The following is a 15,488-nucleotide window of genomic DNA, read 5'->3' as shown; positions in this document are numbered from 1 at the left end:
AGATTCTGCAACTGCTGCATTCTTATTCCGGGTACGCATTTCACTCTTCTATGTATATTTCAATGTTTAAGTGAAAGATTATGAGTAAAACAAGAAGAATTGAAAGGATGATTCTTTTCCCCTAAACTGGTTCTCGCATTCATAAACTATATATGGTTTCTTGACTTGAGTTTTGATGCCTTGAAGCACAAGTTTCCTGCTCTGTCTTTTACTTCTCATTTCATTCATTCATTCATTCATTCATTCATTCATTCATTCATTCATTCATTCATTCATTCATTCATTCATTCATTCATTCTCCATTTCTTTTCTTTTCTTTATCAGTTTAGACATGTTCTTTGTTGTTCTAGCGTGGTTTTGTAGATATTTTTCAACCCTCCTTTGTTCAATTTCCACTTCATTAATTTGTATTTCATTTTAAATGGACCATAGCTTTTTTCAAGAAAAACTACAACTGGAAATGAGTGGCGGAGATGGTGACAGAGATGATGGTAGAGAAGGCTCCACTTCACCTCCGAAAACCACCACCACCACCGCCGCCTTGCATAATTACAATCCTCCACCACACCCTCCGCCTCCACAAAATCCTCCACCTCGAGCACCTCCTACAAATCCTTCTCAATTAACACCTTTACAGTAAGTAATGCAGCATGTTCTATCATCTCATTCAGAAAAATAGTTTCATTTCATATCGTTTTCTTGCAAGACCCCCTGGATTCTTCAAATGCCATGCCAAGTACCACTGCACCACCAATGCCTCGTCTCTAGCTTCAGCTTCACGACGAGCAGTGCAACCGCAAAGTCTGCTGGCGCAGAGTCCAGCACTAAGACCATCACCTTCAACTACAGGTACATACCACATTTTCTTTCTAAAGGACGAGCAGTGCCTTATAATTGATTCTGTATGAATATAATATAAGCTAAGCCTTTTGTTTTTGTTTCATTTCAAGGGAGGAAGGGACCATATAAGGCACTAAGAATGAATGCGACGCCTCCACATGAAATACCAGCTGGTTTGACCCTTTTTCTCTGGGAATTTGCACAGTAGAGTGTGTATTATTTTCCATCTCTGTGTCTTTCTTCAAAAGTTACAGTCATAAACTTTCCTTTTCATCATCTCTTTGAAGATCGGCCGAAGGTTTCCAAAAAAAGAAGAAAATTGGAAAACAGAAAGGATGACAAAGATGAGAAAGGAGGACCATCAGGAGGCGGTATACCTGGATAGTTCGTGTAACTGAAGGAATGATCAAGCATTAGGGGTTTTGGTTATTCTCCTTAAGTTTTCTTGTATAAGCTACATAATTTCTTGCGTTGTAAGCTGTATATTTCCAATAAGCTTTTAGATCATATCAAGCAGCAATAAGCTTGCTTTACTTTCGAAAACTCTGCTGCAATAAATTATTCATGATCAAATTATAAATAAAGAGAAAAAGAATTAACCGAAAATCAATTGTCCGATTTCAATAAACTAAACTGTAAAAGTGATTCGAAAAGGATGTAAACCATTCACAGTTAATCTCATTGATTTCCATAAATTTGATACAAACCTAAAATTTGTTTTGAATATCAGGAAAGTGTCTAAATGGATTCCCAGAAGAATTTTGAGGGGCTACCTCCTAATGGAGAGGTAAGATTTGACATTGAATTGTAATCCAGACTTCATTGGTCTCACTTGTTCTGTATCCAATTGTTTCAATTGAACTAGGAGGGTTAAGGATCAAATTCAAGAATGGTCAAATCGAGACTTTTGAGATATTCCACCGATGCAAAATCGTGTTCAAAACATTACTTCTGAAGTAACTGAAAATGTATAAGCACGCGCAATGCATTTTATATCGAATTGCAGACATTGCTTATATATAAGCAAGAGCAACCTCTAAGAAGCCGTCGTTTATCCATAATCCAGCTCTGCAAAACCCCTGATACCTCTCCTCGCCGATTCATTTTCAAGAATCTGTCTTGGTTAGTATGTCGTTTGCTCTTTATTTTATAAATCTGTATGTCTTCTTCATGTGTTTCAAAGATCATAAGTAAAACAAGAACTGAATGAGCGATCAGGCCATAAGGTTTCTAGTTAATTCTTCATAATTTTTAATGTGATTTTTTTATCGGATCGACTTCCAACGTCTTCTTGGTATTTCTTGAGTTACACCCTGAAGCATAACAGCTGTTTCTTTTCATTCAATTCCTTTTTTTTTCATTTCTTTTTGTTCTTTACCAGTTTAGGCATGGTATTTCTTCTTGTATTTCACTTACCTACTGTAGATTCATTTGAATGCAATAAGATCACTGCTTTTCGATTTTAGAATTAAGCTTTTAAATAACCTGCAACCCTACTTTCGGTTTTCCAGTTTACTAAACCGAAAAGGATAACAGTTTTGTTCCAAGAAACACTAGGAAGAAATGGGTGGCGGAAATGAACCACCAAGAGAAGGGTTGAGTAGGTGGGCGGCTGCGAACCAAGAAGAAGAACCACGACCTAGTCCTCCGCCTCTTTCACTTCCCTCATATCCACCTCCTCGGCCTCCATCTGTTACTACCAGGTTTAGGCTTGTATTATGCTATTCAATTATTTTTGTTGGAAAGAATAAAGTTTCATTCCATCTCTTGCCCTTGTAACAGACCCCCCGGAGTTTCAATTGGCGCACCAAGTTCACCGCCTCCTCTTCTGCCATTGTTTCCACCAAGAGAAGTACAGCCGCTATGGCCACCAAGTCCAACATTAGGCCCAGGACCTTCCATTCCTGGAGGTACAACATTTGATTCTTTGTACATATAATATCAGCCGAAGGCTCTTTTGTTTTCTGGGGTTAAGGGTTAATAGTGCCAATTATGATGCTAATGCTATAATTTTCTTTTCCAGATGTATCACTGGAACCTTCTGCCTCTGAAACGACTTCACAAGCTGAGCCTGGTTTGACCCTATTTCTCTTGTTTCATTAGTTTTCATACAGGGTTTTCTCACAATATATTTGTTTGTCACCAGAAAGCCTCTTTCTGAAGGTCCACCAAATGGTAAGCAAGCAACGATGGAAACGATGAGAATGGACTCATGGAACTCTCCATCAGCATGCGCTTCAGACGATTGTTTTCTTCCTTTATTGTTTGATGATGCATTTGTCTGGTTCTCTGGCTTCAACATTGGTTTTCTTCTTCTTCCATAGAGCACGTTTATGGATTGTTACCATACTCCTTGCGCATAACAGATGATGAGAATAGCTTTATTCATGATAAATAAAGATTTGGTGTAATTGTTTCTTAACAAAAAGCTATTGAGAATAGGTATCCTCATAAAACAAATTAACAATATTTAATGAACATTTATATATTTCATTTTGTGTCTTATGTTGCGGAAAACGGCTATCGGATAGAGCAAAATCGCAACTGATAATTTGAGAAAATAAAAAAATAGAGATAAAGATGACACAAATTTTACGTGGAAAATTCCTAAATAATATAGGGTAAAAACCACGGGCAACGGTAGAAGAATTTCACTATGAGAAAATAGGAATTACAACTTCTCTCAATCAACAAAGGAGAAAACAATGACAATTCTCTCTTGATAAAAAGGAGAAAACAACTCTCAATAAAACTCTCTAAATTCTCTAGTATTGGGAGAAATCTAGAATGATTTGGGATGCTTTTGAAGCTAAATGAGTTAGGGTATTTATAGTTGAAGCTTAAGGTATAATTTTGTAAATACCCTAAAGTATAAGGACTAAATTGCAATTATCCGTTTACAAAAAAAAACAACAATTGCTACCACTTTTTGACAAATTCCACCGCCTTTGAAAATTCCACCATTTGGTGCCTACCTTGTTTTGTGGAATTTTCAACAATCTCCCACTTGAAGATTTGATTTGAATAATCATATCTTCACACCATTCTTTTTACCTTGTACCTTCATGTTGCTTACGTTTCTGATAGGCCACAAGAGGATCGACACCAAGTAAATTTATCAGCATTAATCGTCTTCGTCATGAAATCTGCTATGTTGTCTTTGGTATGGATTTTCTGCATATCTACCGTCCCTTCTTCCACATTTTCACGAATGAAATGGTACTGAACTCGTATGTGCTTTGTCCTTAAATGAAATATTGGATTCCTTGCTAGATGCAAGGCGCTTTGACTGTCACAAAACAGAGAGACATACTCTTGATTGTGCCCAAGCTCCTCCAATAACATCTTCAACCAAATTGCTTCTTTACTGGCTTGTGTAGCTGCTACATATTCTGCCTCTGTTGTGGACGTAGCCACAATTGACTTCAATTTTTAAACCCAGCTTACAGCTCCACCAACAATTTTGAACACATATCATGTTATAGATTTGCTTTTATCCAAATCCCCTGCATAGTCAGAATTTACATACCCATTGACTAATAAGTTTGATCTTCTGTAACATAATGCAACATTTGAGGTCCCTTTGATGTATCTCAGGATCCTCTTTACTGTATTCCAATGTTCTTTTCCTGGATTCGCCATGTACAGACTAACCACTCCCACTGCTTGTGCAATGTCTGGTCTTGTGCATATCATAGTGAATATTAAAATTCCCACTGCTGATGCATATGATACTCGAGACATCTACATTATCTCTTCTTCACTACTAGGACTCATACTAGAGGATAATTTGAAGTTAATAGGAAGAGGGGTAGAAATTGGCTTACAATCTTGCATGTTGAATCGTGACAAGATCTTATTCAAGTAATTCTTTTGTGAAAGCCAAATCTTCATATTACTTCTGTCTCGGTGAATTTGTATCCCTAAAATCTTGTTTGCTGATTCCAAGCCCTTCATTTCAAATTCCCTAGCCAGTTGTGCCTTCAATTCTTCAATATGATCTTTGTTGGGTCTTGCAACCAATATATCATCCACATACAACAGCAATATAACAAAATCGTTATCACCAAACCTCTTGAAATAAGCACAAGGGTATGAATTAAGTCTGTTGAATCCAAGGCACATAATGAAGGAATCAAATCTCTTAGACCATACAGAGATTTGTTCAACCTGCAAACCAAGTTTTTATTTTCTTTTTCTTCAAAACCTTCAGGCTGGAGCATGTAAATGTCTTCTTCAAGATTTTCATGAAGAAAAGTTGTTTTAGCATCTAGCTACTCTAAATGTAAATTCAATGTAGCACACATTGCCAAGACTACTCGAACTGTTGTTAGTCTAACCACATGAGAAAAGATTTCATTGAAATCAATACCTTCTTTTTGAGCATATCCTTTGACCACCAGTCTTGTACGATACCTCTCAACTTGGACGTCACCATTTCACTTTATTTTGAAGACCCATTTGTTACCAATTGGCTTCATTCCTTGTGGTAGTAGTACAATGTCCCATGTATTATTTTTATGAAGGGCTTCATTTTCTTCTTGCATCGTCATCATCCACAGTGAAGCATCTGAGCTGTTTATTGCCTCCTGGTATGTTGATGGCTCACCATCCTCTGTTAAAAGACAATGTGTAATATTTCCTTCTATAACACAATCTGAGTGTCAATTGGGACTTCTTCTCACATGATCTGATTAACGAGTTGTTGGAGCTTCAGAACTCTCTGGTTCTTGTTCGTCATGTGCTGGTTCTGTTTCAGAATAATCTCCTTGTTTAACCTCCTTTTCCACATGTATCTGTGTAGTCTCTGACTTTTCAATGCTATCATCGTCTTCTTTTCTTTGAGTTTATCTTCTACAAAGATAACATCCCTGCTGATGACCACTTTGCGGGCAGTGGGATCCCACAAGCGATACCCCTTTACACATCAACATACCCCAAGAATTTACATTTCCTGGATTTTGGATCCAACTTTGAGATTTCTTGGGAGTTGTACATCACGTACACAATACTTCCATGAAGGTTTGAATAATCAGCTAGTTTACCAGTCCACATCTCCATTGGTGTCTTCAGCTCTATTTCAGTTAACGGAGCTCGATTCACCAAATAACATGCGATATTGACTGATTCTGCCCAAAATGCTTTTTCTAGGTCTGCAGCCCTCAACATTTCTCTTGTTCTTTCTAACAAGGTTCTGTTCATCCGCTCTGCCACTCCATTTTGTTGAGGAGTTTTTGCCACTGTGAGATGTCTTTTGATGCATTCTTTCCTGCAAAAGTAATCAAATTCTTCACTTATGTATTCTCCTCCATTATCTGTTCTGAAACACTTGATCTTATTTCCAGAATCAAGTTCCACCAACGCTTTGAAGTTTTTGAAATTGGAAAACACATCTGACTTCTTCTTAATAGGGTACACCCAACATCTCCTAGAGTAGTTATCTATAAATGAGACAAAGTATTTTGCTCCACCTAGGGATGTAATTGGTGCTTGCCATACGTCAGAATGAACCAATTCTAGAACACTTTTGCCTCTATAATTTGACACAAAGAATTTCAACCGGTGCTGCTTACTTATTATGCAATGCTCACACAAAGTAAATGATACCTTTGTTAAGCCTGGAAGTAGCTTTTGCTCCACAAGAACTTTCATTCCTTGTTCTGACATGTGTCCAAGTTTCTGATGTCATAGCATTGCAGAATCTGAACTACATGAGGCAACAGAGGCTTCTACTTCTAGAAAAGTCTCTCCCTTCAGCATGTACAAGTTTGTTGTTATCTTTTCGCCTTTCATCACCACAAGCGCTCCACTAAACACCTTCATGATTCCTTTTCGTGTTTCAATCTTGCTTGCATTATTATCCAACAATCCGTAAGATAATAAATTTTTCTTCAGGCCTTTCACGTGCCGCACATCTCGAACAACTTTAATTGTTCCATCATACATCTTCAATTTGATGATTCCCACACCAACGATATCTAAGTCATGATCATTTCAACTATACACAGATCCTCCTGAGACAGGTTTATAATGATGGAACCATTCTTTTCTTGAGGTCATGTGGTATGTTTCTCCTGAATCAATGAGCCATATATCTGTAAATCTCTTTCTGCTTTCCACAGTGGTTGACGCTTCACAACATAGAGCATCTCTAACATCTGAAGTGTTTGCGGTATTATCTTTTGGATTGAAGTTTTTACTTAGACTCCAATAATCCTTCTGCAAGTGACCATTCTTTCCACAATTGTAGCACTTTAAATTCTTTTTACTTCTCGACTTTGATCTACCATGTTTGTGACTGCTACTTTGGCCACGTTCTGTTGATCTCCCTCTCATCGTTGTCAATGCTTCTGCTTGTTGCAGATTTACTTGTCTATCTTCCTTGTTCTTGCACCGATTTTCTTCTTGTAGAACAGAAGCTGCAACGTCATCGAAGACTAGACCGGTGACATTACTGTTTGTCAAGTTGATGATGAGTTGATCATACGAATCAAGTAGACTTTGAATTAGAAGTTCAGTACGTTCTTGTTCTCATATTGTACAGTTTAAGGATGCAAGTTGAGAAAATAAAGTGTTCAACGGGTTTAAGTGCTCCGTCACTGAAGTAGATTCTTGCATCTGGAGAGTGTACAATTTCCTCTTAAGGAAAATTTTATTATGTAACGATGTGGCCTCGTACAATTTGGTGAGATGATCTCATATCTCCTTAGCTGTCTTCTTCTCCTCGATGCTTGACAATACTTCATCTGGTAATGATAGATGAAAGTTTGTCATAGCATTCCCGTCCATTTCGAGCCATTTGTTGTCATCTGTGAAATCTACCGGCCTTTCACTGATAGCTTCTAGACAACCGTCTTTCCTTATGATGGCCTTCATCTACAATTTTCACAATGAGAAATTTCTTCCATTGAATTTTCAATATCAAATTTTGTTGCCATAGCTTCTATTACGGATAGCTCCCACTATTTCACTATCGTGAATAGTTCTCTGGAACCTTCAAAGAATGGGTAATACATTCTTACTTTCTTATGTTGGAGGATCCACCTTTTGGTGGCAACCACAAAGACAATAAGTATATATTACACACTCAAATCTGGCTCTTGATACCAATTGTTGCGGAAGACGGCGATCAGATAGAGTAAAATCGCAACTGATAATTTGAGAAAATAAAAAAATAGAGATAAAGATGACACAAATTTTACGTGAAAAACTCCTAAATAATATAGGGTAAAAACCACGGGCAACGGTAGAAGAATTTCACTATGAGAAAATAGGAATTACAACTTCTCTCAATCTACCAAGGAGAAAACAATGACAATTATCTCTTGATAAAAAAGGAGAAAACAACTCTCAAGAAAACTTTCTAATTTCTCTAGTATTAGGAGAAAGATAGGATGATTTGGGATGGTTTTGAAGCTAAATGAGTTAGGGCATTTATAGTTGAAGCTTAAGGACTAATATTGTAAATACCCTAAAGTACATGGACTAAATTGTAATTATCCCTTTACAAAAAAAATCAATAATTACTACCACTTTTTGACAATTCATCCATTCGGTGCCTACCTTGTTTTGTAGAATTTTCAACATCTTAAACCTTCAACACACTAGTCTCAAGAACTAACTTTTATTATATTTTCCAATGATTGAATCTTAAAAAAGAATTCAGTTTTATGACAGAATAAAAACACTGAGGCCAATCAAAATTAATTTTGTCACTATGAATAGTTTTTTTGTTACAAAATAAATATTTGTCGCATTAAATTAAAAAAATATATACAATTTTGAAAAAAAACTAAAACCGTCATAATAATTTATCACAATTAGTAAACATGTGTAACATATGGTGACAAAATAAATTTTATTACAAATCTTTATCACAAATGTTTCCCTCCAATTTTTTGGTGCCAAATTAAAGGCATATACTGACAAATTTTGTAACTAAAAGTTTTAGTACCTATGAAAAAATTGTCACAACAAATAATGAGATTTAAATTTATTGTGACAAATTTTGTTTGTGATTATATATTTTAATTATAGTGACAAAATGTATAGTCAATGATTATCTCCAATTTTTGGTACAAAAACAAAATCATATAGTGGCATGATTTGTAACTATAAGATATAATTATTGTTACAAAAAAGTTGTCAGAACAAATAATAAGATTCAAGTTTTTAGTAAAAATCAGTGTTTGTCGTTATATGTTTTAATTATAGTGACAAAATATATTGTCACGAAGATTTCCCTCCAAATTTTTTTGCGCCAAAAAGATCATATAATGACAAATTTTGTAACTATAAGTATTAATAATTATTATAGAAAACATTGTCACAAAAAAATGATATTTACGTTTTTGTGACAAATTATATTTGTAATTATAAATTTTAACTATAGTGATAGCATATATCATCTTAATTATGTTTCTCCACTTTTTTGTTTCAAAAGTTATATTAACAATTTTTATAATTATAATTTATAGTTATTGTTATTGTTATAGAAAAAATTATCATATCAAATAATAAAATTCAGGTTTTTTGTAATCAATTATTTTTTTACTTATATATTTTAATCATTATGAAAAATTATACTATCAGAATCATTTATCCTTATTTTTTAGTATTAAAAATATTATATAGTAACAAAATATATTGTCGTAAAGATTTTCCTCCATATTTTATTGCGTCAAAAAAATCATATAGTAACAATTTTGTAACTATAAGTATTTATAATTATTACAAAAAATATTGTCACAAAAATAGTGGTATTCACATTTTTGTGATAAATTATACTTGTAGTTATAAATTTTAATTATAGTGATAACATTTATTGTGATAAATATTTTTCTTCATTTTTTTGTTTCAAAAAGTTATATTCATAAGTTTGTAATTATAATTTATAATTATTGTTATAAAAAAATTATCATACCAGACAATAAAATTTAAGTTTTTTGTAATCAATTATTTTTTGTAGTTATATATTTTAATTATTATGTAAAATTATACTATCATAAACATTTCTCTGTATTTTTTGTTGCCAAAAATGTTATATAGTAAAAGTTTTATAGTTATTATTATAGAAAAATTATAACAAAACTTTTTATTTTTTAATTAATAAATGATTTTATTTTATTATGAAAAAATATGTTTGTAGTTATACAATTTAAGTATAATGATAAAATATATTATTACTATTATTATAAAAACAAAGTGTTTAAAAAATCCAATTTCTGTGATATATATATATAATTCAATGGCATTTTCAAATAAAATATAATAACAAAATATATTATTTACGAAGCTAGTTTGAAACTTTTTCTCTTAAATATAATTATGTAAATAATTTAATCAAGTAAAGAATTTGAATAAATCAATATTGCATAATTGAACAAATCAAAAGTAATTTCATTTAGAAGCATACAAACAATCGTAATTAATTAAACTAAATAATATTTTTTTTAATAAAATAATTGTCTCAAGTGAAATTATAATTATTCCTCCTCCTCTTCGTCTTCATATTGATCGTCCATATCTTCATTATCACCACCACCACCGTTATTATCATTATCATCATCTTAGTAATTAATAATGATATCATGATCATAATAATCATCATCACCTTCATTAAATAAACTAGTATGAATGTTCTTTCATTTGACATTGATTCACTATTTGAAGACAAAATACTAAATCAATCTCATAGACTTCATCTTCTTGATTCAATAATTCATTGCTTTCAATATTTGTTTGATGAACATCATTGGAACCAGGTTCAAATTGCTGATATGGCTCAAGAGCTAGATCACTTTTATTTCCTTCGACTTCTGGAACATCGTATATATGTCTGGGATTTGTCTTTTGCACAAATTTCCAATTATGCCCGCACATTCCCTTAGTCCTAAGCCTATTACAAGCTTGTGTGGACTAAGTTAAACTCAAGAGGACACATTCCCTTATGCCCGCACGGTGAATAAATTCACACGAAGACATAAGGTATATGAATCCCGAAGGCTACTTGCTAGGCCCGCACGGTGAATAAATTCACACGAAGGCGTCGCTTTCACCCCCAATTAAATAGGGTTCAAAGCTCGGGTATAGAGCAAAAGATGAAAATTTTGAAAAATCTGAAATCATTGAACAAACGTCAGTACAACTATTTACTTGAAAAATAATCAAAGGTAAATAAATGGAATCGAATAAATAAATTAAAATTTACAATTTACAATTTTCGTATAAAAAGACAACTGAAAATTAATTCTGGCCTGACTCACTTACCGTCCCCATCAGAGTCGCCAAGCTATCGCAACCGTCTTCCGGATGGGCCCCGGAATTGAGCTTCGACTTGAATGAATGAATTGGGTTTAGAGTCGCCACCGATCATTTATTTTAAAACAAATGGGTTGATCGGATATCTTATTCTTACCTGATCTGCATTCTACTAGAGATATGTCGGGTTCGGGAGTCGGTTACAGTCAAGAAAGGATTAGCACCCTTGAATTGCCCTTTCGGTATCAATTAATTTGTCGGTTGTCTTTAATTACGAAAATTAAAATTAAAATTTAAAAATTCGATTCAAATCACTTGCCTTTTATTGATTAAAAATTTCTCTAAGCCAAAAATATTGTTAGATTGTATAATAATAAAAAAATGGATATTAAATAAATATTAGAAATTATATTAAAAATAAATAAATTATGAAATAATGCTAGCACTTTGTTCCCAGTGGCATACACCCTCTGTTTTGGAAACCTACGTACTAAATCAACAAGTTCAATTAGTACCCTTATTTTTTATAGTTATCGAGCAGGGCAGTGAATTACCTATAGCTCTTGAAAGATCCAAACTGCCATTGACACGTCCCTTTCTTGATATCACACAACGAGAATCACCAGTATTTGCAGCAAGAAGTTTGATGTTCCGTAGAACTGCTACGCACGTTGTGCTTCCAAAATTTGGTCCAGAAAAGTCAGAGTGAGGGCCCTCAACAAACGCTGCACAGGGAGGAACATGCGGATCACTGCACCATCCGGGTTTCTCTTCTTTTTCTTTATGAACTTCACTATCACCCCTTCTCTTTGTCATTTGCCATGTTAACCCTCTATTTGGCTCCAGACCAGGCTATGAAATTTCCAGTCCATACTTCCTCACCAGTTTAATATACTCTTCATCGTTGAAATGCTCGACCTTGAATCAACCTCCATTTCATATGTTGGTCTCTTGGTAAAACACCCGAACGCTGCCCCTCAAAAAACAGAATCGATTTTGATAATGCGTCGGAGTAATCGTGGTGGGTATAATGAACCAAAGGTAAAGAAATAATAATAATGGAATAAAGAGTAAAAAATGGAGTTTCATGACGTTTTGAGATTTTTGGAATTGGAGTCTCAGATTTGTCTCTTGATGGCGATATATGTATGTACTGGGGAGTCACGAGGGGGAGTTGAAGGCTTTGCTTATAATGTGAGTAGCGTCGACAGTGATTTGGGTGTATTTGTCAGTGAACTTCACATGCCTCGCAAAACGTAAACGCACAATTTGATGGTAAACCGAATGAGGACAAAACAGAAATGGAGGACCCCCTCACTATAATGAATGATATGGTATTTATAGGTGGTCAGCCCAGGAGAGTTTCTATAGGTGCAGGAGATTTAACGCAGACTGCAATCTTAACTGACCCTGTCGAGAATCGCGGGAAAAGAAGATAACAATCCAAACTGCCCTCTGTGCGCACAACGCTCAACTTTCATATAAGGTTGTTAGCAAATGGAGATAGTGGGATTGAACATGGGTTGTTGTTGAGATAATGGTGGGTTGAAAATGTAGCCTACAAAATTAAAAAAATATTAACAATAATAATAAAAAATAATAATAATAATTATATGATAAAATGTTTTTTTAGACCCGGACAAAAACGGGTGTCTACAGCACATAATCAAGAATCCCTTCAGTTGTGTGTTTCGCAGTCTTGAAACGAACTTTAGTCTGTTTACCAAGAACATAATACTTGCAAAAATCGAGCTTACAGCTTTTAACACCATGCAACATATTTCTTTTATGTAATTCAGTCATACCACGTTCACTAAGATGAGCAAGATGCATATGCCACAGTTTGGTTGTATCATCATAGGACTCAACAGAATGAACTCCACCTACAACGGTACTCCCTAACAATCTGTAAATATTCCTTGCAGTCATCTTGCCTTTCATCACAGTCAAAGCACCTTTAAAAATCCGAATGGTTTCCCTATCCTCATCAGCCTTATGGATAAAACAATTATTGTGCAAAGTGCCCAAAGAAATCAAATTCTTCTTCAATTCTGGGATATGCCGAACACCACTCAACGTCCGAACAGAGCCGTCATATATCTTAATTCTGACCTCACCAATACCAACAATATTACAACATTGATCATCACCCAAATAAACAGAACCACAATTAACCGACCTGTATGTCAAAAACCATTCCTTATTTGGCGTAATGTGATAAGAACATCCTGAATCAAGAATCCAAACATTCGTCAATTGAGTCGTTAAAATAGAAAGCATATCACCCTCACTACAATCAGAATTGTCATCCTCGACCACATTCACAGACTTTGATGAATCATCACGCTTCTCATCAGTCTTCTTTTTTAACTTCGGACAGTCTCGCTTCATATGTCCCGCCTCCTTGCACTTGTAATAGTGAATTGTCTTCTTATCCCTAGATTTGGATATGGAATTCCGCTTGCCAGACCCTGCCTTCTATGTCTTCCGTCCACAGTCTCGATTACCCTTGACATATAAGCTATCGGCTTGAGAGCTTTCCCCTGCATTCTGCTTCCGCTAGTTGTGAGCCAACAAGGCTGCAGTAATCTCCTCAACGTTGATAGTCTCTTTCCCATATATAAGAGTAGTCACCATGTGTTCGTAAGAGAGAGGCAACGAACACAACATAATCATCGCTCTGTCTTCATCCTCAATTTTCACATCAAGCCGAGCCAAATCAGAAATGATTTGATTGAAGACATTCACGTGTTGCGCCAAATCATGATCGTCCTGCATCTTCAGCCCATACAGCCGCTGCTTTAGATACAGTTTTGTCGTTAAGGATTTGGACATAAACTGACTTTCCAACTTCCTCCAAATTTCGTCTGGAGACGATAGATGCATGACGTGATACATGACCTCGTCCGCCAAGCATAATCGTATGGTTCCTTCCGCTCGCTGTTGCAATTCTTCCCAATCTTCCTCCTCCATCGACGTCGGCTTTGTAGGTCGCAAAGCCTTCAGGATCCCCTGCTGCGCCAACAGATCCTTCACCCTCGTTTTCCATAATCCGAAGTTACCCTGACCATCAAATTTCGCAACTTCGAATTTTGCTCCTGACATTTGATACCAATTATTGAAGAATCGGGAAAAGAAAACGAAAGAACACAAGAATTTTAACGAGGTTCGGCAATGTGCTTACGTCATCGGTGCCTAGGCGGCACTAGAAATTTTATTCAATATATCATAGGGTTAGGTTACATCTCTATTTATAATAGAAAACTCTGGTACATAATTACAAAATTAACCTTGTACCATACCGCAGGGCCTGCACCCCTGCACCCACATAATCGTAACCCCCACTACGAGACTTTTTTTGTAAGGACAGTTGATGTTCGCTTCGCTCACCCCACTCCATCCCCTATCCTCTTTACCGGTATATTTATGAGTCATACCTTACAACAGAGCATTCGACCGAATGAGAAAAATATATCCTAGCTTAATAAGAAAGGATTCGTTTTGAGGTTGAAGCGGTCGGATACGCAAACCACCATGCGTGATTGGTTGGGAGCAAGTACGCTAATTAACCAAAGCCGTCTTCTGGATATTAAAGGTTCCCCAAATAAACCTACAAGTGATTTATTCGATCTGATCGCAAACTCCCTTAGGGATCGCCATAGTCTACATGAAATAATTAGGGATTACAAGCAGAGTGGCGTTAGCAAAAGTCACCGGTCTAGCAATGAAAAGTTTGGTCACCACTCATCTGTTGAGGTGTTTTTAGACCTTATCAATAACAAATTAGAAAATGCTTCTGGTTATTCTTTTGCGGAAGAGTGGCATTTCTAGATACTTTACGAGATTCGTCGCATGTTGGAAGTCGAGAATTGAACATAAATAAATCACTCGTTCCACATCTACATTTATAGAGAATAAGATCCAAGTTTCACTTGAGTTCACTTTGTTTCCATTAAAACGACTGAATTGATCCAGAATTGCTCTTAAGAGGTTAGCCTGATCAATATTAGCCCTGTAGAAAAGTACCAAATCGTCAGCAAAAAGCAAATGAGAGGAGAGCCATCACGAGATATGACAATGGATCTCATAGACCGACATCCATCGCATACTGAATGTTGTGGTCCAACCTCTCCATGTCAATAACGAACAAATATGGATCCTCCCTCTAATTGGCTTGAATTCAGTCAAGAGAGAACCATTCCAAAGGATTTGTATGATGGAGGAGATTAAGTCCATGTTGATTTGACGGATTTTGTCTGGGCGTCCCATGTCAGCTAAAGAATCAGATAGGTAATTCCAGCTAACTCGATCTTAAACTTTCTCGAGGTCCACTTTAATTGTCATCCATTGTTTTTCCCCTCTTTTCTTCCTCATCGAGTGGATAACTC

At 35.5% G+C, this 15,488-nt stretch overlaps 2 protein-coding genes across 2 annotated transcripts; both read left to right on the top strand.

The window, feature by feature from the left end:
- The first annotated feature begins 460 nt into the window (after window positions 1-460).
- LOC120158169 (homeobox protein aristaless-like) lies at window positions 461-1,225 on the top strand. The gene is made up of 4 exons (XM_039169080.1): window positions 461-636; window positions 707-849; window positions 951-1,013; window positions 1,128-1,225. Exons 1-4 carry the CDS (start codon window positions 461-463, stop codon window positions 1,223-1,225), a joined length of 480 nt encoding a protein of 159 aa, XP_039025011.1.
- A 1,178-nt stretch (window positions 1,226-2,403) lies between these two features.
- LOC120158168 (anther-specific proline-rich protein APG-like) lies at window positions 2,404-3,164 on the top strand. Its single transcript, XM_039169079.1, has 4 exons — window positions 2,404-2,543; window positions 2,623-2,750; window positions 2,864-2,914; window positions 3,004-3,164. Exons 1-4 carry the CDS (start codon window positions 2,404-2,406, stop codon window positions 3,162-3,164), a joined length of 480 nt encoding a protein of 159 aa, XP_039025010.1.
- Window positions 3,165-15,488: the final 12,324 nt, after the last annotated feature.

Source organism: Hibiscus syriacus, unplaced genomic scaffold (genome assembly GCF_006381635.1).
Source record: "Hibiscus syriacus cultivar Baekdansim isolate YM2019G1 unplaced genomic scaffold, ASM638163v2 tig00111309_pilon, whole genome shotgun sequence".
Classification (NCBI taxonomy): domain Eukaryota; kingdom Viridiplantae; phylum Streptophyta; class Magnoliopsida; order Malvales; family Malvaceae; genus Hibiscus; species Hibiscus syriacus.
The sequence above is the reverse complement of the archived record's forward strand: the minus strand, read 5'-3'. Positions and strand labels throughout refer to the sequence as shown.

Excerpts from the sequence above, each read along its gene's own strand:
- LOC120158169 (XM_039169080.1), top strand. The coding sequence starts at position 461 with ATGAGTGGCGGAGATGGTGACAGAGATGATGGTAGAGAAGGCTCCACT. Across the intron at positions 637-706 it reads TCTCAATTAACACCTTTACA|ACCCCCTGGATTCTTCAAAT; the intron begins GTAAGTAATGCA and ends TTTTCTTGCAAG. Across the intron at positions 850-950 it reads ACCATCACCTTCAACTACAG|GGAGGAAGGGACCATATAAG; the intron begins GTACATACCACA and ends TTTCATTTCAAG.
- LOC120158168 (XM_039169079.1), top strand. The coding sequence starts at position 2,404 with ATGGGTGGCGGAAATGAACCACCAAGAGAAGGGTTGAGTAGGTGGGCG. Across the intron at positions 2,544-2,622 it reads CCTCCATCTGTTACTACCAG|ACCCCCCGGAGTTTCAATTG; the intron begins GTTTAGGCTTGT and ends CCCTTGTAACAG. Across the intron at positions 2,915-3,003 it reads GACTTCACAAGCTGAGCCTG|GTCCACCAAATGGTAAGCAA; the intron begins GTTTGACCCTAT and ends CTCTTTCTGAAG.